This window comes from Pelodiscus sinensis, chromosome 4 (genome assembly GCF_052426305.1).
Source record: "Pelodiscus sinensis isolate ZL-2025 chromosome 4, ASM5242630v1, whole genome shotgun sequence".
Classification (NCBI taxonomy): Eukaryota; Metazoa; Chordata; order Testudines; family Trionychidae; genus Pelodiscus; species Pelodiscus sinensis.
In genome coordinates, this window is record NC_143055.1 from 130229233 (window position 1) to 130256969 (window position 27737).

At 42.0% G+C, this 27737-nt stretch overlaps 1 protein-coding gene and 1 long non-coding RNA gene across 2 annotated transcripts; one reads left to right on the forward strand and one right to left on the reverse strand.

Annotated features, from left to right (window-relative positions):
• LOC102455806 (albumin) lies at positions 1–27420 on the forward strand. The gene is made up of 15 exons (XM_006125402.5): positions 1–158; positions 2027–2087; positions 3059–3191; positions 4927–5141; positions 6137–6269; positions 7983–8080; positions 8922–9051; positions 12156–12370; positions 16686–16818; positions 21258–21355; positions 21739–21877; positions 22845–23068; positions 24415–24547; positions 26300–26363; positions 27244–27420. Exons 1-14 carry the CDS (start codon positions 74–76, stop codon positions 26351–26353), a joined length of 1851 nt encoding a protein of 616 aa, XP_006125464.3. The 5' UTR covers positions 1–73; the 3' UTR covers positions 26354–26363; positions 27244–27420.
• Positions 5155–22991, reverse strand: LOC149524585 (uncharacterized). The gene is made up of 3 exons (XR_016349515.1): positions 22815–22991; positions 12901–13106; positions 5155–5755 (listed from the first exon to the last, which is right to left on the reverse strand). It is a non-coding gene; the product is annotated as an uncharacterized LOC149524585 (long non-coding RNA).
• Positions 27421–27737: the final 317 nt, after the last annotated feature.

Consider the following 27737-nt stretch of genomic DNA (forward strand, 5'->3'; position numbering starts at 1 on the left):
ATTAATCAACGCTCTTTCCATCATTCTTCCTACCATTCCTGAATAATTCATCCCCACAAAATAACCTGCAACCATGAAGCAGCTAGCATTTATTTCTTTTATTTTCCTCTTCAGTTGTGCTATATCCAGAGATCTGAAAAGATCTGCTAGAGATGCAGGTAAGAGAGATCTACATTAGCTACTTGTTTTCATGCTCTCTTTGCAAACTTTGTGTTTTATAATTGTTTTAGTGATTGGTAGAAGTTCAAGTTCAGTTATGAAACTGCAAAATTAAGGGAGCAACTCACACCCCCAAAAGGGAAGGCATAGGTAGGTAAGCTTAGGTAGGCCTGAAGCCGTGTCCTTCCAGATAACAAATTTAGTAATCATCTTTCATCTACAAAAAGCCTCTCATTTACTTTACTTTTACTTAATTATTCTTCACTATTTAAAAGAAAAAAAAAATACTGAGCAATATTATTAAGACTGAAGGGCTGCTGCCAAGTTCCAGCCAGAGGTAGGTGAAATGCAGTGGTAGATGAATGATTGCTTTGTGCACACACATTGCAAAGATCCTTGGGTTGAACAGTTCTGTATTATCATTAGCTATATTCACTAGATTTAGGCTAAACTGATGTTTTTATATGACCCTTCCACGCACAGAGGACACTGGTGATTTGCATATAGTGGAACAAGAATCCAACCCAGCTTGGCTTTAATTTTGCGTTTGCAAAATAAAAACCCTTCCAACAGATTCCCAAACCAAAATGTGTCCTCCTCAGCTCATCTCTACTATTAATAGTACATTGATTGTCATTGAAAGTCCACACTAGTGTTCCCTCTAAGCTGCGCTGCAGCACAGCTTCATAGGTGATTAATCAGCCCCGCCCAGTCAGAGGCTCAGAGCTGACCGATTGGGTGGGGCTAATTAATCTCCTGGGAAGCTGTGCTGCTATGCAGCTTAGAGGAACACTGGCCCACACTTGCCAATAGTTAGTAGTATCTGACATACAGGCCTGGTCTACACTACAAATTAGGTTGGCATAACTATGTTGCTCTGATGTGTAAAAAATCCATATCCCTGAGTTGTACAATTGTTCTAACCTAAATCCTTGTGTAGACAGAACTAGGTTAATGGAAAAATTCTTCTGTTGACCTAGCTATCACCTCGTGGGGTGGTAGATTACCTATGCAAATGGGAGAGCCTGTCTCACTGACGTAGGCTGAGTCTACACTGACGTATACACATACTCACAGGCTACGTCTACACTGCCAGTTTTTGTGACAGAAAATATGCTAATGAGAGACTCATTTGCATGAGTTGCAATCTCATTTGCATGTTTCCTGCCGATCTGTTTTTGCGCTAGGGGTTTTTGCGCAAAACAAGCAGTGTGGATGTTTCCTTTTTGAGCAAAACCCCCTTTTTCCACAAGATCCGTATACCTTTGAGGCATAAAGATCTCGCAGAACAAAAGGGTTTTTGAGCAAAAAGAAAACGTCTATACCGCTTGTTTTTGTGCAAAAGCCCCTAGCGCAAAAAGGGATCAGCAGAAAATATGCAAATGAGATCACGACTCATGCAAATGAGTCCCTCATTAGCATATTTTCTGCCGCAACAACTGGCAGTGTAGACGTAGCCCTAGTAGTTATTTCCTGTACTTGAAATAGGAACACACTTATGCAGTTAAATACTAAGTGAGAAAAATGGCAGTAGTGGGAATATTTTACTTAGAATAGATTAGTACATGTAAGAAGCCAGTATAGCCAACATGAGTGCAATAGATGGGCCAGACGAGATGAGACTAAAGAGAGGGAGAACACAATTTTACCAGAAATGCTGATTAGCAAATGTTTAGATTTCTAAAGTACTCAGCACTGGCCTTTCTTCAATCCCACTGAACTCAGTGGGAAAATTCCCATTGAGCTCAAGATTTAGGTGAATGCTGAACATGTGTGAAAATCCCACCACAAATGTCCAGAATGCATTTGCTATGGGGGACAATTCTATACTATAATCTTCACTGTTCTCTTTGCTTTTTCTACTCAGAACACAAGAGTGAGATTGTTCACCGTTACAACGATTTAAAGGAAGAGGATTTTACAGAAGCGTAAGTAAACATTCAAGTTACATTCTGTAATGATCATCATCATCTTCTTCTTCTTTTACATTTTTAGTTGGCCAAAAAACCCCACCAAGATGAATCAATAGAATATAAGTGAGACACATAAACAATGAATGGGATAGGAATGTTAGCCTGCTAAATGTCTAATTAGCTAAGATATAGACAAACTTGTTTGATTCCTGAAGCAATCATAATCCTACATTTGCTTGATGCTCCGGTGTGCGCCAAAGTACCATCTGTCCTAATGGCAACACAAGTCACAATACCACATGCAAAATTTAGTCAGAATACATCAGTGACCCCCTCCCTCAACCCCAGGGCTTAGGAGTAGTGTGGATGTGATTCCCATTGGATAACTGAAGGAATCACATTTGTAGATCAAAAGAATGTTTGTTTCTTTGAAGCAAGTCAGCTTGATCTATATGGCTTTTAGGGATAGTGGAGTTAGCTGAAGATCTCATTATTTCACAATGAAAATAATACTTACTTATTTATAGCACCTACAGGAATTCTGGGTACTAATTTCAGGAAATACACAGAAGAAAAATCTGAGACATTTATATTCTGTGTCATAGTCTTTCTAGAGAAGTGTTAAGATAAATCCTACAACAGAAAGAGGGATGAGGAAAGATATCGATTGTGGAAATATAGTTATGTGTTTTTCCAGTTTAGGCATCTGTTTCTGATTTGAATGCATAATATTTGCTCAGAACCATTTGCATAATTGTGCATGCAAATTTGTGTACATGGGTATTGAGGTGCCCAGAACATTTGGCTCTCACTAATTTTTATGAGCTTACAGCAAACTTCTTGCCTGCCTCTTTCATTCAGTGGTTCTCTGCCTGGTTACCATAGATAACAGCAATATCTGAGAGTCCAGAAGCAAACTAGCAATTCAGGAAAGTTGGTGTTGTTTTTTTTAATTTACATCTTTAAATATATGCTTTGTCTTTCAGTACCCTGATCACTTTTGCTCAGTATCTGTACAAGTGCCCTTATGAAGAGGTAGCTAAACGGGTGAAGACTGTTGTGGATCTTGCACAGAAGTGTGTTGCCAGTGAGGAAGACCCAGAGTGTTTGAAACCAGTGGTAGGCAAAGTGTCCATTGTTATACTGATTCTTCTCTGCTTACACTGCTAATACAGCGTTGTGATAAAGAACTCAGTAGTAGTCTGTATGGGTATGTCTACACTAGCCCCCTAGTTTGATCTAGGGAGGCTAATGACGGCGACCAAAATTGCAAATGAAGCGCGGGATTTAAATATCCCGCACTTCATTAGCATGTTCCCGGCCGGTCGCCATTTTAGAAATTGACTAGCCCGAAGTAACTGCCCGCGTCTACACATGGCAGTGGAACAGGATTCTGAATTAAAGCCCTAAATCGAATTAGCTGGTAAACCTCATTGCAGGAGGAATACCAGCTAATTCAATTTAGGGCTTTAATTCAGAATCCCATTTGACTGCCGCATGTAGACATGGGCAGTTACTTTGGGCTAGTCAATTTCTAAAATGGCGACCAGCCAGAAACATGCTAATGAAGCACGGGATATTTAAATCCTGTCAATTGCAATTTCGGTCGCCCTCATTAGCCTCCCTAGATCAAGCTAGGGGGCTAGTGTAGACATACCCTAATAGCAAACCAAAAGCACATATTGGTTTTTCATCCCAAAATTTTAAGACTCAAGTTTTGATACTGCTAGTGAGCTGTACTCCATATACGTATTTCTGAAACATGGTGCTTGATTCTCTTACATTTTGAGAGCTGGATTTCCAAAAAGCATCTAAGGCCAGGCCTACAACAGGGGGCAATGTCGAATTGAGATATGTCATTCTAGCTATGTGAATAGCTTGCTCTAGTGAAGTAATGGAGTCACCAGAAGTGCAATCAGCTGTTGGTTTAGTGGGTCTTTATTAGACCCACTAAATCAACCCTTCAGGAGATCATTCCCCCAGCACCGATCTCCCAGTAAGTGTAGACAAGGCCTACATGACTTAGAAGCTTATGTTCCATTGATTTTCAATGGGATGTAGGGTCTTAAATCTTCTCTTAGATTTTCACATGTGTTTGAGTGTCTAAAATGCATAAGTATTTAGCTTGCTTAGGCATTTTAGAAAATTCCAGCAGTAGGCACCTAAGCATGTTATGCATCTTCAGGTGCTTAAATAATTTTGAAAATTTGGCCCTTAGCCACTTTTGAAAATGTTTACCTTGATTGCATTATTTCCACAGATGCTTGCCTAGTCAAGTCAGTTCCAATCTGAACTCCCCTGAATTTTGAATGCTTTAAAATTTGGAAGCAGATTTGATTTTTGAAACTTGTGCTCAGTCACAATGGCTCTTAGGCAATACTATAGTTAATGTGCTAGTTTGGGACTGTAGTTTAAGTGATTCTAACTGGTAATTCAAACAACAGGAATCCCATGGCTTCATTTCAAAGGCTGCCCACATTTACATTTAACTATAGGAACAATAGTTGCTTCCCAAATTAACCTGTCTATGCTCATTGACTTCAGTGGGGCTACCTGCATACGGTGAGCAGGATGAGTTCTATAGACTATTAAGTCAAACCTTCGGTGAATCTCTCTGTCGTAAAGCATCAGAATGAGGAAGGTACTATAAGTATAGGACCAGATTTTCAGGTGGTCCCAATTGACATAACTCTAAGTTATGAGCCATGTCATTGTAAATTGGGTGAGATTCTGGCCCATGGTCTTTTCAGAGTAGCTGTATTTTATAAAAGAAATCTAGATGAGTGAAACTTTACATCAGACATTCCATGAGCAACCTTAACTCTGACTCTAGTCACTGTATTTTCCCCTATAGCCTATTATCATCCTGGATGAGATCTGCAAAATAGATGAGCTTGCTGAAGCATACGGTGCAATGGCCAACTGTTGTAATAAAACAGACCCTGAAAGAAATGAGTGTTTCCTGTCCTTTAGACATTCTGCTTCAGAGCACCTTCCTCTATACCAAAGACCAGAGGCTGAAGTTATGTGCAAGAAATTCCAAGATGACAAAAAATCATTTATGGCACAGTAAGAACATTGATGTTATATATTTTTATATATATTTATATGTTTTAATTTGTGGAGAGCAGCTGTACTCAATATGGTGCTATGCCACCACACATGAACACATTTTAGAAAAATTGCTTCAGAGCATGGAAGCACCTGCACTAGAGGTGAATGTGAGTGGGAGCGGGTGTGCCCTGGTGCACAGCTCTGGCAAGAGCTGCCTGAGCTGTGGCAAAACCTACTAGGGAGCTATTTAAAGAATTGGCAGGGACCCAAGTTGCAAGAGGACAGTACCCGTGAGAAATATTAAGTTACTTCACCACCGACCTGCACTCGCCCACACTGCATACACTAAACTATGTCATGTAGGCAGCTTTTAGAATGGCAGCTGGTCACAAGTTTTCAAAATTTGAAAGAAAATGTTCACTGAATGTAGTTGCTAGACTCAGTAGAATTTCAAGATTTGAGAATGTTTCAAATAAAAAGCAAGTTTTTCAGATTAGATGGAAAAGCAAATTTTTCAGAAAAATTTCAAGAATTTTTATTTTGAAATCTTGATTTTTGTCATTTTTTTCTTCACTCCTGCTTTTTGGATTTTTCGTCCCTCTTTCTTCCTTCCTTTTCCCATTTTGTTACTGGAGAGAGACAGGGAAATAAATAAAGACAGAGCGAGAGAGATCAGAATGTTGCTGCTTCCAACCTCCCAAAAACTCTTAAAAGGGTTTTTTTTAAATAGAAATAAACACCATGGAATGTTGAAAGTTTTGTCTTCCAAATTAATAAAGAATATTAACACAAATGTGAGCAGCTGAAAACGTAAGGTGTTCACACAAGTTTCTCCAATACAGCTGAGTATTTCCTTTGTGATGAGAGCTCCTCCTTCCTCATGGATCTTCAGTAATTTCCAGAACTAGAACTGATTTGTTTTAGTATAGAATTGTTTCATACATGCTTTGTATAGACTAGAGGCTATTTGTTGTTGGTGTAACACATGTGGTTTTGTATTTTCTTTTCAGTCACATGTATGAGGTTGCAAGACGGCATCGTTTTCTTTATGGCCCCACACTCCTTGCTCTGGGTTTGGAAGTTGAGCATACAATTGAACACTGTTGCAAAGAGACCAACAGTAGTGTTTGCTTGGATGAAAAGGTATTCAGATTTTCAGTATGAAAAAATAAATATTGCTAGCTTTTAAAAAGTAGCCTTCTGACTGTAACTGTACTTCTGTTTATTGAACAATTTTAATCTTAAGAGGATACACTCAAATTTTCTTTAATAATATTTTTCAAAGAATTTTGTTAGGTCACAATATTTTTACAATCTCCAGGGAAATCTTGAAATTTAAATCTCTCTCTCTTTCCTCCTCATCCCCACCACTGTATTTGTATACACTAATCTTTGGCAGGTAGAGGGAGAGGTTAAAGCAGTGTACACAATTGACAGATTACTGGCACTAATATTAATGGCCTATGAAAATGGCACAGGAAATGTTGATCAAGTTATGTGAAAATAGACGTAGTTTGTTCCAGGTCATTGGAAAGTTTTCTTTTTGAGACATTTTCATGAAGTGGGTGGCTTCATGCAGCAGAGTGAGTGAGAGAGAGAGAGAGAGAGAGCACAAGCAAGCACATCTACACATCAGGGCTAAACTCAAAATAAACTATACAACTTGAGCTACACTAATTGGGTAGCTTAAGTCAAAATAGCTGATTTCGAGTTTTGGCACTGTCTACACAGCAGTTATTTCAAGATAAAGCACTCTTTCCCCAACTTCCCTTACTCCTCATACAATGAGGGTTATAGGAGCCAGAGTAAGCAGTCCTCCAGCTCCACATTATTTTGACATTATGTTGAAATAATTACTTGAGTATAGAACAGACTATGTTATTCCAAAGTAACAGTGCTGTGTAGACATAGCCAGAAAGAGGGAGAGAGAGAGAGAGAGCATGCGCAACTCACAATTTTGCATGTTTGCTTGTGAAAGCTAATCTTTGAATAATGTTTTGAATTTACATACTACTTCACCTCTCTCTGAAAACTGCTCAAACATCAGTCAGTATGTTACAGACAGTCAGATACGGTTGAAGAATTTCACATTTTGAAATTTCATGGTACAAGCATATATTTTTCCCCTCCATCAGAAATGTGTAAGAATTTTATCCCTTTTTCAACATGTTCTGTCAATCTGTTATTATTGCTCAGATGTCCTACACATGGGCAATATACATTCTGGGGGGTGGAGGTGGTGATCACACATTTATTGGCTGACTATAGACTATGATGACTCTGAAGCATCATGAAATACAGGAGTGCAAGGTTGGAATAAGACATACAGGCATAAGCAGTCACTATATTTCTGCCACTGTGGTTATAAGTGTAAAATAGATGGCACTTTGGTTTCTTTTCACATCTCTCTTTTCAAGTGCATGCACTCTCCTGATTTGGTATCAGTATGGACCAGTAGCAGAGTATCTTCTCTGACATACAGTTTATGGGAAAGTTCTGCCTTTACTAATACTCAGAGCTACTGACTGACCTTTCAGTCCTAATTACTTCAGCGGGGTGGTTCAGATGCCACAGAGAGCAACATGCAGTCCTGCAAGCACAGTGCTGGGTAGTCCTGTTAAATCATTTGGTCTATTTATAGAGAAAGGTGCTCCTTAAAGAAGAATTGGGGGATGTAATATATCTCCAAGCAAAAATAAAAGGCTGGACCATGAATTGCTAAAAATTGCATAATGCATTGTAGGTTTGCTTGGACTGTAAGTTAATCAGGCAAGGGCTGTTGGTGTTTCCAAACTGATGCTTCAAGCCTTTCACATATAATCATGTTGTTTGACAATGTGCTTCTTATTACTCTAGCTCCCTTTGATAAAAAAAAAAGTCCTCATGGTGAGCAAGAAGAACACCTACTATTGTGAAATCCTGAAGAAATTTGGAGAAAGAATTTTCAAGGGAAAGTAAGTCTCTGACCATTGAATAAATGTAAATGTAGCTATATAATTGCTCGAATGCATGTATAATGAGGAGGATACACTTCATCTAGAGTCAGACGGTGACCAAGTTTAGCATAAAGGCTAAATTTGGTTACAAATTAACATGTTTAATGGCTACCAGCCTACGAGACCTGACCCTTCTTTGAGGGGGTCTACAAAAGTGCAAGTACAAAACAAGATTAAAATAACTGATTTAATTTAAGCTTTTCTGCTTGCTGATTTAAATCATGATTAAATTAACTGATTTAAAATTCCTTTATATAAATCCATCATGATTTAGTGCATGCGCCCGCCAGGTGCTCGGAGCTGGCCTGGCCCCGGGCACATGGCGCACGGTGAGCGCCGGCCCCGGGCGCACGGCGCTTGGCGGGGGGGGCGCCGGCCCTGGGCGCGCGGCGCTTGGCGGGGGGGGGCGCCGGCCCCGGGCGCGTGGCGCTTGGCGGGGGGGTGCCGGCCCCGGGCGTGCAGCGCTTGGCGGGGGGAGCGCCGGCCCCGGGCGCGCGGCGCTTGGAGGGGGCACCGACCCCGGGCGTGTGGCTATGGGGGGGCCGCCCCGGGCATGCGGCTATGGGGGGGGCCGCCTCCGGGTAGGCGGCTATGGGGGGGCCGCCCCCCGGGCACGCAAGTGTCCCCGCCCCCTGGCGCCCGGCGGGCGAACGGCCACGCCCCCTGGCGCCCGACAACCTCAAAAGGTTGGGGACCACTGATTTAGTGTAACCCAAATTGTAATGACTTGCAAGTTTCCTATTTAATACAGAGCTTTAAATCCAAGCTTTAAACATTTTTCTGATTTCCCCTTTTATAGTATTTTTGCTACATTTGGCCAGAAATTTCCTAAGGCGCCATTTTCAGAAATTCGGAAAATTGCAAGCGATGTCCTGCATGTTCACATGGAGTGCTGTGCTGGTGATATGATAGAATGTACAGATGACAGGGTAAGTTACGTTGTTTTTTGTTGTTGACATTTAGGGTACGTCTAGACTACATGCCTCTGTCGCCAGAGACATGTAGATTAGGCTACCCGACATAGTAAAATGAAGCGGTGATTTAAATAATCGCCGCTTCATTTAAATTTACATGGCTGCCGTGCTGAGCCGACAAACAGCTGATCAGCTGTTTGTCGGCTCAGCGCGATAGTCTGGACGCGCGGGTGTTGACATCAAAGGTATTTGTCGACCACCCAGGTAAGCCTCCTGGGATGAGGTTTACCTGGGTGGTCAACAAATACCTTTGATGTCGACACCCGGGCGTCCAGACTATCGCGCTGAGCCGACAAACAGCTGATCAGCTGTTTGTCGGCTCAGCGTGGCAGCCATGTAAATTTAAATGAAGCGGCAATTATTTAAATCGCCGCTTCATTTTACTATGTCGGGTAGCCTAATCTACATGTCTCTGGCGACAGAGGCATGTAGTCTAGACGCACCCACAGTTCTTCACCTATATACTCTTGGCTGGCTGACATCTCAGCCCTTAAAAAGTCAGAGCTGGATCCTTAGCTAATGTACAATGGACTAACTCCACTGGCTTCAGTGGAGCCAGTTTACAGCAGCTCTGGATCTAACAGTTATATCAAAAGAACATTAAGGTTGAAAGTCAAGCATTCGAAAGCTAAGAAATGCCAGGAATATGTTTCCTTTTGTTACCTTAATTTGGACAATTTGTGTGTATATATTATACAGTTTTTAATTATGTGATAATTCTATACTATTTATCCATGTTAATATTCTTTTAACAATTTGCTTTTTTTTAAAAAAAGCCTATAAAATTACAAAACAAAGGGTCATATGGCATCATATTGGATTGGAACATTTAGATTCAGCATGCTGATTGTGAGTGTATGGAGTAACGAATAGGTGGAGTATGCAATTAATCTCTATGTGGACCAGTACTAGAGGTTGGATAGGATATTTTGCTAGTGGCTTTCAATGGTATTTATTGACAGTGGAGAAATGGGGAGGCTCAGATCTTAGGTTCCATTTCAGGCCTGGGAGAGGCATGTACTTTAGTGGGCACAAACTCTTCTGACTGCTTCTGCCATGCCTGACATCTTTTACTTTGCCCCGTCCAACTTGCCCCTATCCTGTATATACCTGACCACTGGCTCCTTGGCCCAGACCCGTCGTCTTCACCCAGTCAGTCTGAGGAGTGAAGGCTGTTCCAGTCTCCTCCCACAAAGTTAGTCTCACCTCTGGAGACTCCCAGCATTAGTAGTGGTCACTCCATTCCTGATCTTACCCACCCCTAGTCCTACTTATCCCAATCAACTCCTTCCTCCCTCTCAACAGCTTAGGTCCCCTTTGTATTTGAATTAGGCTGTTTCCAAAGAGGAGGTCACCAGAATTCTTTTAGCCTTGTGTTTCAATGTATATATCCCCTTGTTCTCATGAATTTGGCTACACACTTTGGGCTGAAGTTTCTCAGACACATTTAGCATGAAGTAGACATCTGGTATGGAAAATATCCATCCAACAATAAGTTCAGCAAAGTTATAAACAGCTGAAAACTGAGTTGAGGAGAAATCATCAGGCAAGCTTAATACTAAGCTGTATACAGGCAGTCCCCGGGTTACGTACAAGATAGGGACTGTAGGTTTGTTCTTAAGTTGAATTTGTATGTAAGTCGGAACTGGTACATATTGTAGGGGAAACTCGAGCCAAACATTTCTCCAGAGCTCAGTTTTATTCTCCCACACCTCACTTCCCTCAGTCTTTTATTCTCAAGCTGAGGTGTCTGCTGAGAAAAGCCGCTCCGCGTCTCCCTGGTCTGCTGGAGGGGGGCGCTAGCTTCGCGTCTCCCTGGTCTGCTGGGGGGAAGCAGCTAGTGCAGGGTTACCTCACCCCGTTTGTAAGTAGGGATCCGATGTAAGTCGGATCCATGTAACCCGGGGACTGCCTGTAATGCAAGCAATAGTAATGTCTTGCTATCCTGCAGCTTTCTGGGAGGTTCTAGCAATTCATTAACAGAAAGCTCTTACCCACAACATGTATATACAGGGGAGCCGACAGCCTCCATGGGCCCCTGGGCAAGGTGGGAGTGTCTCAGCTCTGTGCTGTCAGAAGTGGTGGGGCTTTGGGTGGAAGGGGTGGGGCTGGAAGCATTCAGACCCCCCCCTTCTCCCACCCTTAGAGCTGTACAAAGAATGTGTAGCATGGCATTTCAGTGATGAGTTAAAGGACCCAGAGCAACTGCTCTCTTTGTCCCCCTCTTTTGGTGGGCCTGAATACTACAATTTCAGATTAAGGTGTGCATAGACGCAAGGAGGATGCTAGCCAGTCAGCTGTTCCTTGTGTATGAGGTATTTATGCATTGCTTATTAGTCCAAATTCTTAAGTAGGCTCCAAGGCTCAGTCTAACAATCCTTATTCAAGTAATGCCTTTAAACTCAATGGAGTGACCCTCATGGGTAAGGCCTGCAGATCTGGGCCATGAATGTGTGGTAGATAACTATTTCACAGTGCTCACCAATTTCAGAGTGAGGGGCAGCTTTCAGACCCATAGGCAAGTTGTGGCATAGAGCTGACTTCTGTTGGTTTTTTTTTGCCTAGTGTCCCCTTATAGTAGCTGCCATGACTTACGGTCTAGCTAGGGATTAGGTGATTGAAAAGATAAAGTGGCAATCCCTTGTGTCAAGGTGCTTGATGACTTCTGCTACCTTTAGCAGCCTGTTCACACCCTCATCCCCCCTCCCCAGCTTTCTAATGACAAAGGAAGGGACATCTCCTCCTCATACTGGGCCAGGGAGCATGATAAGGGCACCATGGCTCCAGCCAGGTTCCAGCAGAAACAAGTGAACCAGTGGCTGGAAATCCATTAGCTCTACCTATTGTTCATTAGGTAGAAGGCAGCCTAGTGGAGTTCTGATTGTAGCCTCCCAAAAAACTGTTTCCCCTCTTTGGTGAATTTCCATTTCTTTAGAAGATTAGCATGACCAGCTCTGACTTAGGCCTCAAAGTTGTAAGAAGAAAAGCAACTGGGAAACTTAAAGTAAGTACATGCTTATTAAGGCCTCTTATCTGACACTCTATCATTCCTTTGGCAGCTAGAAGTTACGAACTATATCTGTTCTAAACAAGACATCTTCTCCAGTAAAATAAAAGATTGTTGTGAGAAGTCAGTGGTGGAACGAAGTGAGTGTATTGTTAGGGCAGAGTTTGATGATACACCTGAAGGCTTGCCCTCACTAGCTGATAAGTACATGAACAACAAGGAGTTGTGCAAACCCTTTACGGAACATCCAGAGGTCTTCATGGGAGAGTAAGTATCACAAATGTCACACGTTCTTATATCTACTGCCAGTGTTTTACATTTGTATGTACACAGCAGGACTGACAAGCCAGAAATGTACATCATGGAGAGATTCCTTTGTCTGATCCTTTGAGTGGCTGACCTATCACTTTTAGGGCATGTCTACGCAGCAGGGCTAAAGCCAAAATAAGCTTTGCAACTTGAGCTACATCAATTGCGTAGTTTAATTCAAAATAGCTTATTTTGGCTTTTGGGGCTGTCTACACAGCAGGAAGTCCGAGGTAGAGCACTCTTCCTCAGACTTCCCTTACTCCTCATCAAAGGAGGATTACAGGAGTCAGTATAAGAAGTCCTCCAGCTTGACATTATTTTGACATTATGTTGAAATAATTGCATGTAGTGTAGACATGGACTATGTTATTTCGGAATAACATCAATTATTCCAAAATAATGCTGCTGTGTAGATGTACCCTTAGTGTCTTGAAGTTCTACCATTTCACTCTATTGCAATTCCCATATTTTGCAATACAATGTATTACCCTTCTTTTGAGCACAAAATCCAGCTGTCTTCTGTTAGCCGCGGGCATAAGATTCCTTTTCATTCAGGAGTTCCATCTGCTTAATACACATTTTCTTGTCCCCGGCCCATAGCTTCTCCAGTGAGTCATCATGTTGATAGACTGTTCTTAGAGCTCCAAAAATAAGATTAGACAAGCTGCTGCTCCACCACCCATCCACAGGAGACCTACAGCCAAATGTGGGGAAAAAATTGTAATACCTTTTATTAATCATAACTACAGAAGAGACAGGTCCCTTTCTCCAGCTCTGCTGTCCTAAAAAATGCATTATTTGTAAATGATGATTTTGGCTTTAATCCCTCTGAAACTGATGTAAATTAGGAATGGTTCTATTGAAGTCAATAGAGTCACATCAGTGTGCAAACTGGTATCAGGGAGTGATCCATCGACTGAAAAACACCAACTGGTTTCAGTGGGAATCTGACATTTTCTTTGCCTTATTCCTAAAATCGGGGTGATTGCTTTTGTTCAGCATCTCAAAACTACCTTATGCCAGAGGCTTTTGTGTTTTTGTCTTGCAACTATTAGTTCTTGTTCTCTTTGGCCAACTTATCTCACGTGACTCCCACCATCTCAGGTGATACTTCCTCTGCTTTTCTGTGCTGGAGGCTGACTGCATCATACTGATGTACTTCATAGCTCGCTAGTTCTCCCTTTACCCAGAATCCACATCAGCATTTTCATTGTGGCCATGTGAAGTAGTTGTTCTGTATTCCTCCTTGTCTGGCATTCTTGCCCATTTGTCATGGCAGGCCTAATCAGCATTTTATAAGCTTTGCTCTTTAGTTTACAGAGCATATAGAGAATCCCTGTCAACTCCATCCATTTGCACCAAATGCTCTTTGTGCGTCTCCTAACAGCTACCTTCCTGTCACAGCTCAATGCCGAGCCAACATATTTAAATTGTTGAACAGAGTAACTCAGTAAAATATCAGAGAAGTAGCCGTGTTAGTCTGAATCTGCAAAAACAACAAGAAATCTTGTGGCACCTTATAGACTAACCGATTTATTGGAGCATAAGCTTTCGTGGGCAAAGACCCATTTTGTCAGATGCATGTAAAATAGTTTTGTTGGCTTCTCCTGGTCTCTCTCTTCTTGGATGATTCATAAGCAATTTCTGATGTAGCTTGCTATGGTTCTAGATTCCTGTCCAGTTTGTAGTTATCTTCACAGCACAGCATAAAGTCATTGGTCATAGTCTCAAAATACGTCTCTGCCAGATGGTGCCTGCAGTCTTGCCACCATAACAATTCTCTAGAAACTTGGTCAGAGACTTCTCTAAATTCACAAAAACTTCACAAACAATTCCTTGCATTTCCCCCTAAACTTCTGCAACATCCAGGCTGCAAACACTACATCCACTGTTGACCTTCTGGCATATACTTGAATTGCTTGTCTGTGTGCCAGCTTCTCCCAATAATTATTTCCATCCATTTCTTCCTGTGACTCATTAACTTGAATCAGTAATTACTACATTTGTGCACATCTAGATGATAATTACACTTGAGAATAGGGACTAAATATGCTCCTTCTCCAGGGAGGAATTTTTTTTTCAGTCCAGAGAATTATGCTGCTAAAGGTCAGTTGGTACCCAATCCAGTCCCATTCAGTATTGTGAAGTTGTTACTCAGGCATACTTCCTTCAATGATTTTGTTGCATTGTATTCATTGAGCAGTTTCTCACAAATCTGCTGCTACCTCCTAATGGTGGTAGCATCTTCCACCCGTACTCTCCCGTTTTCATCTTTCACAGCTCCCAAATACTCTAGGATTCTTTGCTTAAATCTCTGCTATTCTGCATCTTCTTTTCTCCTCTTCCTGGAGGGTATGTCTACACTACAACATTATTTTGAAATATCTTATTTCAAAATAGTTAACTCAAAATAGCGTATTTTGAAATAACGTGTCTACACACAAACTATTTCGAAATACTGTTTTGCTATTTTGAAATAGCGCATCCATACTGAGTGGACACTGAATCGCATTTAAGACCAGGTCTGGCAGGGCATCAGGTCAAGAGTGTCTTTGTGTGGCTGCTGTCTGAGGCCTGTGCTTAAAGGGACCCCCCCCCCCGGACAGCCGATTCTCAGCTTTCCCTGCTTGCTTGCCTACTTCAATAAAGGACAGCAAAGCATTTTGTCTCTGTGTGCTCTGGTTGCCCTCACTCGGGACACCACAGCACTCTGCAACATGGAGCCAGAGCTGCACCTGGGCACTCTGGTGCTTCTCTTGGACGTGTTGCTGAGAGCCTGGCTGCACTTTCTGCAGGCTGCCATCCGGGAGGTCCATCGGGGGGCTGTCAGTATCCAGAAGGCCCTGTGGGAGAGCTTCCACTCTGAGGAGCATTAAGAGCCTCCCTGGTCTGCCCCACTGGGGGCCTGTGCCTCATTCCTCCCTCACGTCCTTCCACCTACCCCACCCTAACCCCCCTTCCTCATACCAAATAAAATACATGTATTTTCATGAACACAAACTCTCTTTAGTTAACAAACCTGGGGGAGGAGGGAATGAAACTCTGGTGAGACTGGGGAAAGGAGGCGGGAGAGGGGAGGAAAGAGGTTGGGAGAGGAGAGGGGGAAACCTGGGAGGAGGGAGCTGGAAGGGGAAGCAAGGGGAAGAAGGGGAAGGTGAAGGGGAAGCTCAGGGTTGCAGGTCTTGACAGACCAACTTGATTTTCATGCGAACCTGCTCCTGGGTTCGCATGTAGCCTTTGGTGGCCATGCTGACAGCTATCCTGCCATAGATGGCCACATTCCTTCATCTAGTGCAGAGATCATGGACATTGGGGGCATCCTCCCCAAACCTGAATAAGGTCCATGATCTCCGCCCTGGACCAGGAAGGCACCCACCTTCTCTGGGCCCTGACAGGTTCCTGGGAGCTGGCAGACTGCTCCTGGGGAGTGGTGGAGGGCTGACTGCCAGGGGCTTGCTGGCTCATGTTTTGGGGCAACTGGGTCAGGGGCAGTGACTGCTGGCTCTGGGCTGGCAGTCTTGGAGCTGGCACAGGCACTGTGGCCAGAGTCAACCCCTTTAAGGGCTCCGTGGAGGGGGGAAGGAAGAGGAGTGTTCTTGGTTGATGCTGGAGTGGCCATTAGGGCACCCTGGGAAGGCTGGAGGCCTCCTATTTCGATATAAGTGTCTATACAGCACTTATTTTGAAATAGCTATTTCGAATATGGCATTATTCCTCATGGAATGAGGTTTACCAAATTTGAAATAAGCGCCCCGCTATTTCAAATTAACTTCAAAATAGCAGTTTGGCTAGTAACGTTATTTCGAAATAATGGCTGTTATTTTGAAATAACTTTGCTGTGTAGACATACCCTAAGTGACACCACACTCTGGGCTCTAAATGTCTAAAAGAACAAGGCCTAATGTTCTACACACCAGCTTTTACCATCTGTCTAGGCACTTAAGGCCTGCAATACTCTGGAAGCTATGCTTCTATCATAGAAACTATATTTCTTTTTCAGTGGTTATTAGAGTGTGGCCATTTCTCTAGATGATTTAATGCCTTAGAAAGTTATGCTCTATGAACGCTGTCCTGGAACACTTACACGTCACCAAAAACTGGTTGAAGAAAAGGCTACAGTGGCAAAAGGAGTCTACTGAGAAGACAACTCAAATCTCTTTGACTAAGTCTGAGTAATCACCACTGATTAACGAAGTGCTAATTACTAGGTATGACAGAGAATCTGTAGCTACTATATTCTTAAACTTCTAACGTTGCAGTTTTTATGTTACAGATTTCTTTATGACTATTCAAGAAGGCACCGCGAGTTCTCTTCTCTCATGCTTTTGCGGATTACTGATGGATTCCAATCTATCCTGGAAGAGTGCTGCAAAAAAGAGAATGCTGCTGAATGTTACAGTCACGCAGTAAGTTCTACTGTTCAGTCATACATATTATTTTTACTATTAAGAATGTTTTGGTGATGAACTCTCAGGAGATGATTGTGACCAAAGGTATTTGGATGGGATTTCAATAGTTAGGGATTTATTGGGAATTAGAAAAGGGGATTAGTTGAGATTCGCAGAGAGGATGTAGCATGAATGTGTTTGTCATTCAAAACAAGGACCTATGGTTTACCGAAATGAACAAACAATAGGAGTAACTCCATAAGGCACCCCGAGTGCATGTAAAATGATTGAGATCATTAGGTGACGTTCCTAATGGACATGTATACATATTGAAAAAGCAGCCTCACAGAACCATCTTGCATGGTGTCAAGTATCAGAGGGGTAGCCATGTTAGTCTGAATCTGCAAAAGCGGCGAGGAGTCCTGTGGCACCTTATAGACTAACTGAAGTGTAGGAGCATAAGCTTTCGTGGGCAAAGACCCACTTCATTAACACGGCTACCCCTCTGATACTTGACTACTTGCATCTGACGAAGTGGGTCTTTGCCCACGAAAGCTTATGCTCCAACACTTCAGTTAGTCTATAAGGTGCCACAGGACTCCTCGCCGCTTTTGCAGAACCATCTTGTGTGTTACTTCTGCAGAGGGGCTAAAGATTCAGCAAACCAGGAGAATGGATTAATCCATCATTCTAGAGATGGTCCCTCAAATCAAGGGTTAAAGCAAGTTAGTGGAACAGCATTTGTTGCCTCTAACTTCTGTTGTTCCTTTTAGCCACTGAACAATTTCCAAAGCTAAAAGCCCTTTATTGTCACTAAACAGGTTTAATAAAGAGAAAAAAAAACAACTAATTTTGTTTTTCCAAAACTTAAATGGATGGATTTAAATTCAGTTTCAAAATCCTATTCTACCATAATATAAATAATGACAGCACTGGGTGTGGCCTCGGTGAGGATCAGGGCCACATTGTACCAGGCCTTCTACAAATGTATTCAAACCGTCCCTCTCCCAAAGAGCTTACCATTCAGTGAGACAATTTAACTAGACAGAATGCAAATGTATTTGTCAGAAGATGAAAATGAGCTTATGCAACTTGTACAGTGCTACCAGATCCAATTGCTAGAAGATGAAGCTAGAACAATTTCAATTGAAAATAAGTTGTGATTTTTGAAATGAGAATAATTTGCGATTGGAAGAACTTAATGTGATGGTTTTGATCACAGAGATCCCCTTGAAACTGTAAGTTAACAAGCTGAAATACCACTGAGCCTGCCTACCTACCCTCTGGAGCACTCCCCTACCCTATTCTGGAAGATGCAGTTAAGCAATTTGCTCCAGCGATGGCACTGAATTAGGGTTACAGTTCACATCAGACACAGAGACACTGAGATCAGCTCAACTCTGGGAAGGCTCAGTCAAGATACAGGGTACATCTAAACTACATGTTATTTTCAAAAGAAGATATGCAAATTCCACAGGAATTTGCATATCTTCTTCCAATCTCACTTTTGAAAGTGGGTCTTTTGAAAGTGAAAGTAGTGTGGATGCGTTTTTTCAGGGGGAAAAAAAAACCTTTAAAAAAACTGCGTAAACCTCATTTTTAAAGGATGAGCCATTTTTTGAAAAAGGGTTTTTTTCCTGAAAAAAAAAAACAACAACAAAAATGCATCCAGACTATTTTCACTTTCAAAAGACCCGCTTCTGAAAGTGAGATTGGAGGAAGATATGCAAATTCCCATGAAATTTACATACCCTCTTTTGAAAATAATGTAGGGTCTAGACATAACCACAGTGTAATGCTGACAGAATCAAACCTGGGACCTCTGGAGCTTAGTGCATGAGCCTCTACCGCATGAGCTCAAAACCAGCTAGCTACTAGCTAAGGCTGTAGAGCAGACCCATTATCTCAATCAGTGGTCTCAGTGCCACTAGATTGGACAGTGCAGGTCATCCAGGAGGTGTGTGGGTTACAACAGCACACAGGTACACAGCCCTAGTGGGACCAGCACCCCAGATAATTCTGTCTTACTTTTCATAAAGTTTTTACAGAGCAAGCTCATGAAATGTTTGTCCCCTTTATCAATGAAAGATTTGCACAAATTTACCTCCCAACTTGTGCATGATACTTCTTAATGGTCAGCTCTAGGTAGTTGCAGCAGACATCTTAGATTGTAAATTGGGATTTCCTGGAATCTGGCTGCAGCCCATTGTTTGATTTCCCACTTCTATATTCCTGTTGCTAAAAGGGGGAGTCCTGTGTGTACAATTCAAATTTTTCACACTTCCAGAGGCAAAGTACAACATCCAAAATGCGTTCCAGCATCAGGTGACCTGGCGACATGTCTTGGCGGGACCAAGCATAGTCCAGGCTTACAGGAGAAGTAAGACTATTAATAGATCATTGTCCCAAGTACTGGGCCATTAAGCCCCTTGAGTACTACTAATGGCTCTAGATTTGTAAACAGGTTTATACTTCATATTTTTAATTTCAAATTCAGGAATGATGCATACACACAAATGGAATATACACATTCGGAAGATTAGAGATTTTTAAATGTTACATCAATTATTTCTTAGGACACATATGTAGTATTCCTATTCATAAGCATATTTCCATAAAAAACATAAGATGCAACATCACACAACCTTGGGTAATAGATTGCTAATTACTTGGAACCTTTTAAACAAGATTGGATGTCTTTCTAGTTCAGTAACAAGTTGCTACCCTCAGTGCAGGAATTATTAGGTGAAACTCTATACTGGTTATAGGCAGGACATCAAAGATAAATTATAATATTCTCTTGTCTTGGATCATTAAAAGTTGTGTCTATGACCATGAATACAAAATCAAAGATGATTTTGCAAACCTGGATAAAAGTGCACTAAAACTAAAGCTGTGCACAAACACTTTTCCCTTCTAAATCCCTCCAGTTTACATCTATAACACTGGTGAACTCTGTTCACTTTTCACAAACACCTGTGTGAGAAAAAAATATGTTCACAAGAATATTCATAGACATTTTATGTAAACTGTCTCAATGGACAGTCACAGAGTTATGGACTTCTTGGAGTAGTTTTGAATAATGAACAAATTCCTACAAAAAAGAGCATTCTGAGGAAGGAGGATGATAGTGCATGTCTAGACTACAGGATTTTGTCGACAAACGTTGTCTTTTGTCGACAAAACTATACCTGCGTCTACACTACCGCTGCGTTCTGTTGACAGTAAGTCAACAGAATGCAGCAGTTTCGTCAATGGTGGTAAACCTCATTTTACGAGGAATAACTCCTTTTTTTGAAAGTACTCTTTCAAAAAAAGGCACTATTGCATGCAAATTGCTTTTTCAAAAGAGAGTGACTATACGCTTTCGAAAAAGCAGCTTGCTTTTTTGACAGAACTGATTGTAGTCTAGATGCTCTTTTTCAACAGAGGCTTTGTCAACAGTATCTGTCGACAAAGCCTCTTTCGAAAAAGGTGTGCAGTCTAGATGTAGCCATAGAGTGGTTAGGGCAATAGACAGTCAGGATGTCAGATTCAGTTTGCTAGTCTGCCACAGACTTGTACCTGCCCTTGGGCAAGGCAGTTAGGCTGTCTGACTCAGTTCCCTGTATACTGGGAATATTTTCATAACTCAAAGCCAGGGGTGACTGGTGAGAGGAGACATGGGGCGGGGGGGCACCAGCCAAGTGAGCCCACTGAGCCCAGGGAAGGGCCAGAATAAGCCCCCTCTTCTTCAGGCCCTGCTTCTCCCTGCCCCTGCTCTGCTCCAGACCCTGCACCTGCTCCTGCACTGCCCTCTCCCCTGCTCATCCCTGCCCTCACTCCACCTTTTCCACCAACCACAGTAGCCCAGGGGACGAGTGGGGTTTGGGGGCCAGTGCTGGCAACAGGGGTCCAGCCCTTCCATCTCCCACTCACCAGTAGCAGCAAGAGAAGCAGAACAACCCTGCTCCAGCTTGCTCTGTCCCTCCAGCTGTGTTGTGTTGCTTCCTGCTAGTGAGCATAGGGGTGGTCTCACCCCACCTCAGAGCAACGCACTGGGAGAGCAGAGCCAGCTGGGGCCATGTGGCTCTGCTTCCCCTGACAGTGCTGGTGAGTGCTGGGGGCGGGACGACCTCTTCTTCAGGCACTAAGCCCCTCCAGTATTTGCCCTGCTTGCTACTGGTTGGACCCTTGCTGCTCCTGCCCATGGTCTTGGGGCATGTGCCCCCCTCATATCCCCACTATGTGTCACTGCTGTGCACAGCTGTGTTGAGAGGACAAAGACAAGACTGCAAGCATCTCAGACACTCTGGTGATGAGGTCCATCCATGTACCTCAGAAATAGGATAGAATACTTATGATTAGACAGGATCTAAATTGAATAGATAGAAGCTTTTCTGTGAATTGGGTGTCTGCTCTAATGAGAGCCTTAAATAGATACGCTTGCCTTTAACAATGATTATACTTACTTGCAGGAAGAGAAACTCAAGAGTTATATCCAGGAGACTCAAGACCTAGTAAAGAAAAACTGTGATTTCCTGGCCAGCTCGGGAGAAGCTGAATTCCTAAAATTGTATGTTTGTTTGGAGTGTCTTCTTGTTTATGTAATGAACATTCAGGGTTTTGTAAAGGTGAAATTCTTCAGACCCGAATGAATAAGACAAGAGTACAACTTAACCATTAGCATTTGTTCCTTTGGCATTACAGAAGATGCCATTATTCCAATTCAGAATAAGAGTATTTTGAAGTTATGGTCTGAACAGGAAGGTAGGCTTCTGCAGTCCCTGTTAGACTCACTGCTGCTTGTTACTATGGGTGAGGATGCAAAAGATTGGTTTAGCTTTGGACAGTTCAGTTTGTACTTTAGCGAACAGCCCTAAGTGATTTTTTAAAAAGTTTCTTCATACTTGAACTTTTTATTCGATTTTTTTATTCAATGAAATATTGTTATTTCAGACTTGTCATCCGCTACACTCGGAAAATGCCTCAGGCATCAACTGAAACATTGATTGAAGTCTCAAAGGAAATGGCAGATATTGGCAGCAAATGCTGCCAGGAACCTGAAGTTAAACACATATCTTGTATAGAAAGACGGGTAAATATATTTCTTTATCTTAGCTTTCGTTATGTTTCTGTTTATTGTACCTTTACTTCTCAGCAGTGATTTAAAGGGTCCAAGGCTTCAGCTGCTGCTGCAATAGCAGCGGTAGCCTACAGGAGCCCCAGGCCCTTTTAAATTTCTGGGCCCCAGGACAGCTGCCTTTATCTCCCCATCAATAGCCCTGTCTCTGTGTATTCTGCCCAAATTCAGAGACAGTATCAATTTTGTTCATGAAGGTGCAACAGCTTGTTAAGGAGGAAATACAAAGTATGGTCTCTCTCTGTGACCAATATATTCTTTTTCTAAATAGCAGCCTAAAGTTAGGTTTCCAAATACATAGTTAGAAATGAACCCCATTTGCAATGGAGATGAGCTTCCTCAATCCTGGTCACCATAAAGACATCATGAACTAGGTTGTATTTAAAGGCAGTTTAAAGATTTTTAGCATTTCTGGGCAAAGGTCTAGGTCTGGAAGTAGGTGCATTTTCCTGGGAAGTGATGTCATTTGTGAAACTAGCAGAAAGCACCTAATGTGAATGAACATGGACAGTTTTATGACTAGTTTAAGTCTGCTGAAGAAGATGCCATTGATACATTAGAGCATAAGGAATTACATAACTTTTCTGGAAGTTGGCTGCCTTCAATGGTAGGCTCAGAAATGCCAGTTATAAATCCTTTCCTGATCACTGACTGTATGAAATGTTGAGGGTTTGAATAAAATCCATGGTGCTTTCTTTAGAAAAGGCAACTTGTATTAGTGACAGTCACTTGTCTAAGTCTGACAAGTTCTAGGATGATTGCATGTTTTCATTCTCTGTTTTCATTGGTTCTCTGCTTAACAAGTGAAAGCTGCCAGCTCCCCTGCTATCATATTGTGATATAAGGAACATGCATTGTTTTTATTAACATTGGCACTAAAAGTGCTACAAACCTTACTTCGTTGCTTTCCCTCTTTGTTCAGCTGGGCATGGTGATTCAGGATATGTGTCAGAGGCAGGAAGCTACACCTGTAAATGAAAAAGTTGCACACTGCTGTAATGACGCCTATGAAAACAGAAGACCATGTTTTACCAAGTTGGGAGCGGATGAAAGCTACAATTCCACTAAATTTGAGCCTGCAATGTTCACCTTCCATGAAGATTTATGCACTGCCCCTGTTGAAACGCAGAGAATGAAAAAGCTAACGTAAGTTGTATGTTTGCTACTTCACAGCAGATTATCAGAACTTCATTTAAGATGAAGGAGAGGCTCAGTTTCACATAACACTGCACGTGGAAAATTGTCAGAGCCATGTTAGTGTCAGGATATTAGAGAAGCATGGTAGGGAAGAGAATATCATTCTTTTACTGGTGAGAGAAACAGGTTTTTGGAGCACACAGGGCTCTTCTTCAGGTAGGGGATAGGTACTCCCAGAATCACAGCCAAATTTAAGGTATAATCACTATACTTTCAAATGAGCTAGCATAGGAAAATGATAAAAACAAAAAAATCAGAAACACCCTATCGTCTGTGGGTGAACTCTTATCACAAAGTGTTTACCCCTTATCGGACCTCTCAGTCCTCATCCTCAAAGGAAACCTACATACATTTTAACAAGATTTGCCTGAGTACTTGAATTTATCACTCTGCTAGACACTAAAAGTTATGGACAAAATGAAGCCACTGAGATTTATGGATTTTTACAAGAATCTGTAACCCGAAATACCCTCTTTTTGTCCTATGACTGCCAAGGTGTTAATGGGCCACTCTACCTGGAATAATCCATGCACACATCTTAACTGCTTGTGGTAAACAATCTGTTCCGAGCATCACATACAATTCAAGGTGGAACAGGATTCCTAGTCCTAAAGGAGAGCTCTGTGTGGCTCAAAAGCTTGACTCTCTCAAACAGAAGTTTGTCAAATAAAAGTTATTGGATCACCCACACTTTGTTTCTACATTTTCCATACAGTGTGAGGAATCACTCACTTCTATAGCTCCATAGTAGCATTTTACTAGCAAGTCTTCAATGCACCCGATGAATTGTCTATCTATCTGGGACTTGGAAGCTATTGTTTTCACAACTGTAGCCATTCAACTGTAGCAAAAATTATTGCCCACCCCTGACATAAGATCCAACCCTGCCAGAATGGTTTAAGGAGGGACTTGGACACTGGCTTTGCCAATCTTTGCAAAAAGAAATCTTTTCCTGGCATATGGGCAATGTTGCAGAAGGGGTGAAGGCAGTTGTGGGAACAGTGGACGAGCAGTATCATGAGGCTAGAGTTGTAAATGGAATGGAGAAGCACAGGTGGTGGCTATTTAATATTTAGTATGTATATTGTTATATTCCATATTTAGGGTTTGATCCAAAGTCCACTGGAATCAATGGGAAAAAACTCCCATCAACTTCACTGGACATCAGATCAGGCCCCTATGGAGTATATTGGAAAGCCACAAACAGGCCATGGACCTGCATAGGGCATTACAAACTGATAATCAAGTCTCAATAAGAAGTATTCATTTTACATTGTTGCATTTTGTGTTTTCAGAATGCTGGTCAATCTCATTAAACTGAAGACCACTGCAGCAGATGAACAACTACAGAAAGTCATCACAGATTTTACTGACATGGTACAAAAGTGCTGCAAAGAAGTACCACATGAGACATGCTTTGCCACAGAGGTATCTCACTATTTTCATGTATCAAGGACTTATTTTGAATTAAAGGCATTGATATTCTGCACTTATATCCACATTTTAATTAAATGGGCAGCAACCCAGAATGGCTATAGATGCAGAAGCAATCATTGTTTACATGATACAAATACACGGTTGACAAAATTGCTGGGCCTCAGGGTAAAGAAACGGGGGGTCCTGCTCTGTGCTCCTGGGAGGGATGAGGCCGTGGGTGGAATGAGCGGGGCCGGCCCTCAGTGCCACCATTAGCACTTTGCGCCTCCCATCCCAGGCAGGCCTTAGAGCCTCCTGGAGCATGCCGTCTGGTGCTGCCAGGAGCCCCATGCCCTTTTGAGTTGTCAGGCTGAGGGGCAAATGCCCCACCCCAGCACATCAGCAGGTCTGTATTTTATTTGTTATATATATAAAATAATGTGTGTGTGGGGGGGGAGGAGGGGACGGACGGACGGGGGTGTCTCTCTGTGTGTGTTTATTGCTGCAGCTGCATGTACAGAGATTATTTAAATCTTCTTAAGCTTGCATCCAATATTTTCCTTTTGTGCTAAAGATTCTTCTAAGAACACCCAAAATTGGAAATGTAGGGATTATGGATGAATACTGCATCTATATAATTCCGCCCAGAAAGGTTTGAATAACATAGAAAGAGAAAGAGCTGGGCAAATTATGTTCTGTGGATATTTATTCCAATTTTTAAACAAGTTTACTTTGATTAACTCCTCCAGCCCCCTTTGCTTTTGCTGAATATTCAGTCACTCATCTTTAGCAGACACTGGAGAATAGTGTCAGAAAGCAACTTCTGCAAGTTTTAAGCTTTATGCTCATTCAGTCAGGAGATGAATGTGCAATGTTTTGACTGGTCACAAGACACATTTTAGATTTCAAAATTCAAAAGTGAAATATTTGGGAAAAGCCACTCTGGAGCAACCTACTAAGAATTATTCACAGAAGCCAGAAAACTAATTTAAGGCTCACAGACAACTCAGAGAAAAAGTATTACAACTGTCAAATATTATGCATTACTCAGTTGGGTCTCATGACACATAACCTCCTTTTAGAATTGTCCCCGTCCAATTTTAATAATGACTTATCCAAAACTACTTATATTATCTTCCATATATTTAATATAGCCTTATGAACATATCATTGAACACACAGAAATGGGGTATTTTAGACTAATTATGGGTTTTACTTTTCACTAATCACTCAGATACCAAACTGGTGGGCACATTAAAAATGCATGATTACAAGCACAGAGGAGATTATTCTTTTGGAAATAAACTTCTATATAAACAGATTTTATGACTATGAACTTGCAGAATGAAGTATGAACTTCTGTAGCAAATCTCTGCACAGCCTAGCTGCTTAGTGATCAGGGCTAGTTGGCTACAAGTCTTCCAGCCCTTCAAGCCATCCAGCAACAAGACCATCTCAGCAAACCTCCTGTGTAACTAGGGTTGCCAGGTGTCCGGTTCTGAACCAGACAGTCCAGTATTTGAGCTTTCTGTTGGAAAACAAATTGAGAAAATAGAAATGAGAAAATAGAAATGTCCGGTATTTTCTAAATAAGAGATCATGTAGACTGTGATGTAATGTCAAGTGTGTCCAGTATTTTTGTCAAAACTGTCTGGCAACCCTATGTGTAACACAGACCATGATGTTTAGATTATGAAAGCTTTCTGTACTATGCAATTTGCTTGCTGTGATTTTCTTTTGCAAATATTTGTAATCTTTTTCCAGGGTGCAAAACTGATAGACGAAGTGAAAACCATGTTAGAAATTGTGGGAGTCTAAAGCATTTCAGGTAACAACAACAGGATTTATATATTGGGAGCTCTGTTCATTTAACAGATATGAACAAATATGCTCAATTTAAAATGCCAGATTTCTTTCTTGTTATTATTTGTGTTGCTATTGTGCAAAGGAGCCAGGGGGCACCAACAGCTTCCACTGGCACCTGGGCAAAGTGTGTGTGTGGGAGCGGGGGGGGGGGGGGAAGGAGGAGGAGAAGCTTTACTCTACCAGAAGGGGAGGGGCCTCAGGCAGAGACAGAAGGGGTGGGGCTTGGGCCAGCTAGCGCTGAGCGAGGCAGTCCTGCAGTGCCACCCAGAACACAGCACCCCTCTTCAGACCTTAGCGCTGCCCAGAGCATTTGGCGCTCTGGCAACAATTTAAAGGGCTAAGGACTCCAGGTCCCTAGGGTGACTGTCTCTATTACTCCTCTCCCCGGTCAGCTGGACTGCCAGGAGCTCTAGTAATGGGCCATGACATTGCTCTAGGGCAGTGGTTCTCAACTGTGGGCCATATGGCTCCCTAGGGGCCACGCCCTACCTCTAGGGGGCCACATGGAAAAACCGGAACATTAGGTAAATTACGTACTTTTTCCAACTAACAGCAGCTATGAGGGGGGCCACAGAGGTAAACAAGGCTCAGAAGGGGGCCCATGAGCAAAAAAGGTTGAGAAACACTGTCCAGTGCAAGCAGAAAATGAAAAGACGATCCTTTTCCCTTATATACTTGGTTTTACCTCTTACAAAGAGTGTGCCAAATTTTGCTTCCCAGATTCAGAAGTGGTTTCCTAATTACTCCTTTATCATCAGCAGTACTGAACAACTTACTACTGGTGGTTTAGACGTACATTTTAGTTTTATCAAGTCATTCTTTTGGTTTCTCTTTCTACTTAGGGTCACCAATGGAGAAAGATGAAATTAGTCTGTGAAAGTTCTCTTGTACTTTGCTTCTCTGACCAGACACTGACATATGGTTTAGAATGCTGTTTTAAAAAACACTCAACATTTATGAACCACAGATACTTCAGAAACTTCAGTTGTTAAGAATAAAAAAAGCATTTGGAAAAAAAACCTAATTGTTCTAGTCTGTTGATTAATTTTATGGTACCAAAAGTTTCATTGAATCATAGGACTAGAAGGCTATGTCTACACTGCAGCACTACTTTGGGATACCTCTGGTATCCCAAAATAGCTATTCCACATTTTTGAGTGGGCCTGTTATTTTGAAATATAATGAGCACTGATGTCCCTGTAAACCTCATTCCATGAGGAGTAAGAAACATTTTGGAATAGTGATTTATTTCAAAATAAGTGCTGCATAGACTCAACTCAACAGGAGCACAACTCAACAGGAGCATTTTTTCCATTATGAGGAATGAGCACAAAGG

What these genes read in the sequence shown, in the direction of transcription:
- LOC102455806 (XM_006125402.5), top strand. Translation starts at nt 74, where the DNA reads ATGAAGCAGCTAGCATTTATTTCTTTTATTTTCCTCTTCAGTTGTGCT. An exon ending in CAGAGTGTTTGAAACCAGTG is followed by an intron (nt 3,192 to 4,926) that starts GTAGGCAAAGTG and finishes TTTCCCCTATAG; the next exon opens with CCTATTATCATCCTGGATGA. An exon ending in TAGAATGTACAGATGACAGG is followed by an intron (nt 9,052 to 12,155) that starts GTAAGTTACGTT and finishes TTCCTTTGGCAG; the next exon opens with CTAGAAGTTACGAACTATAT.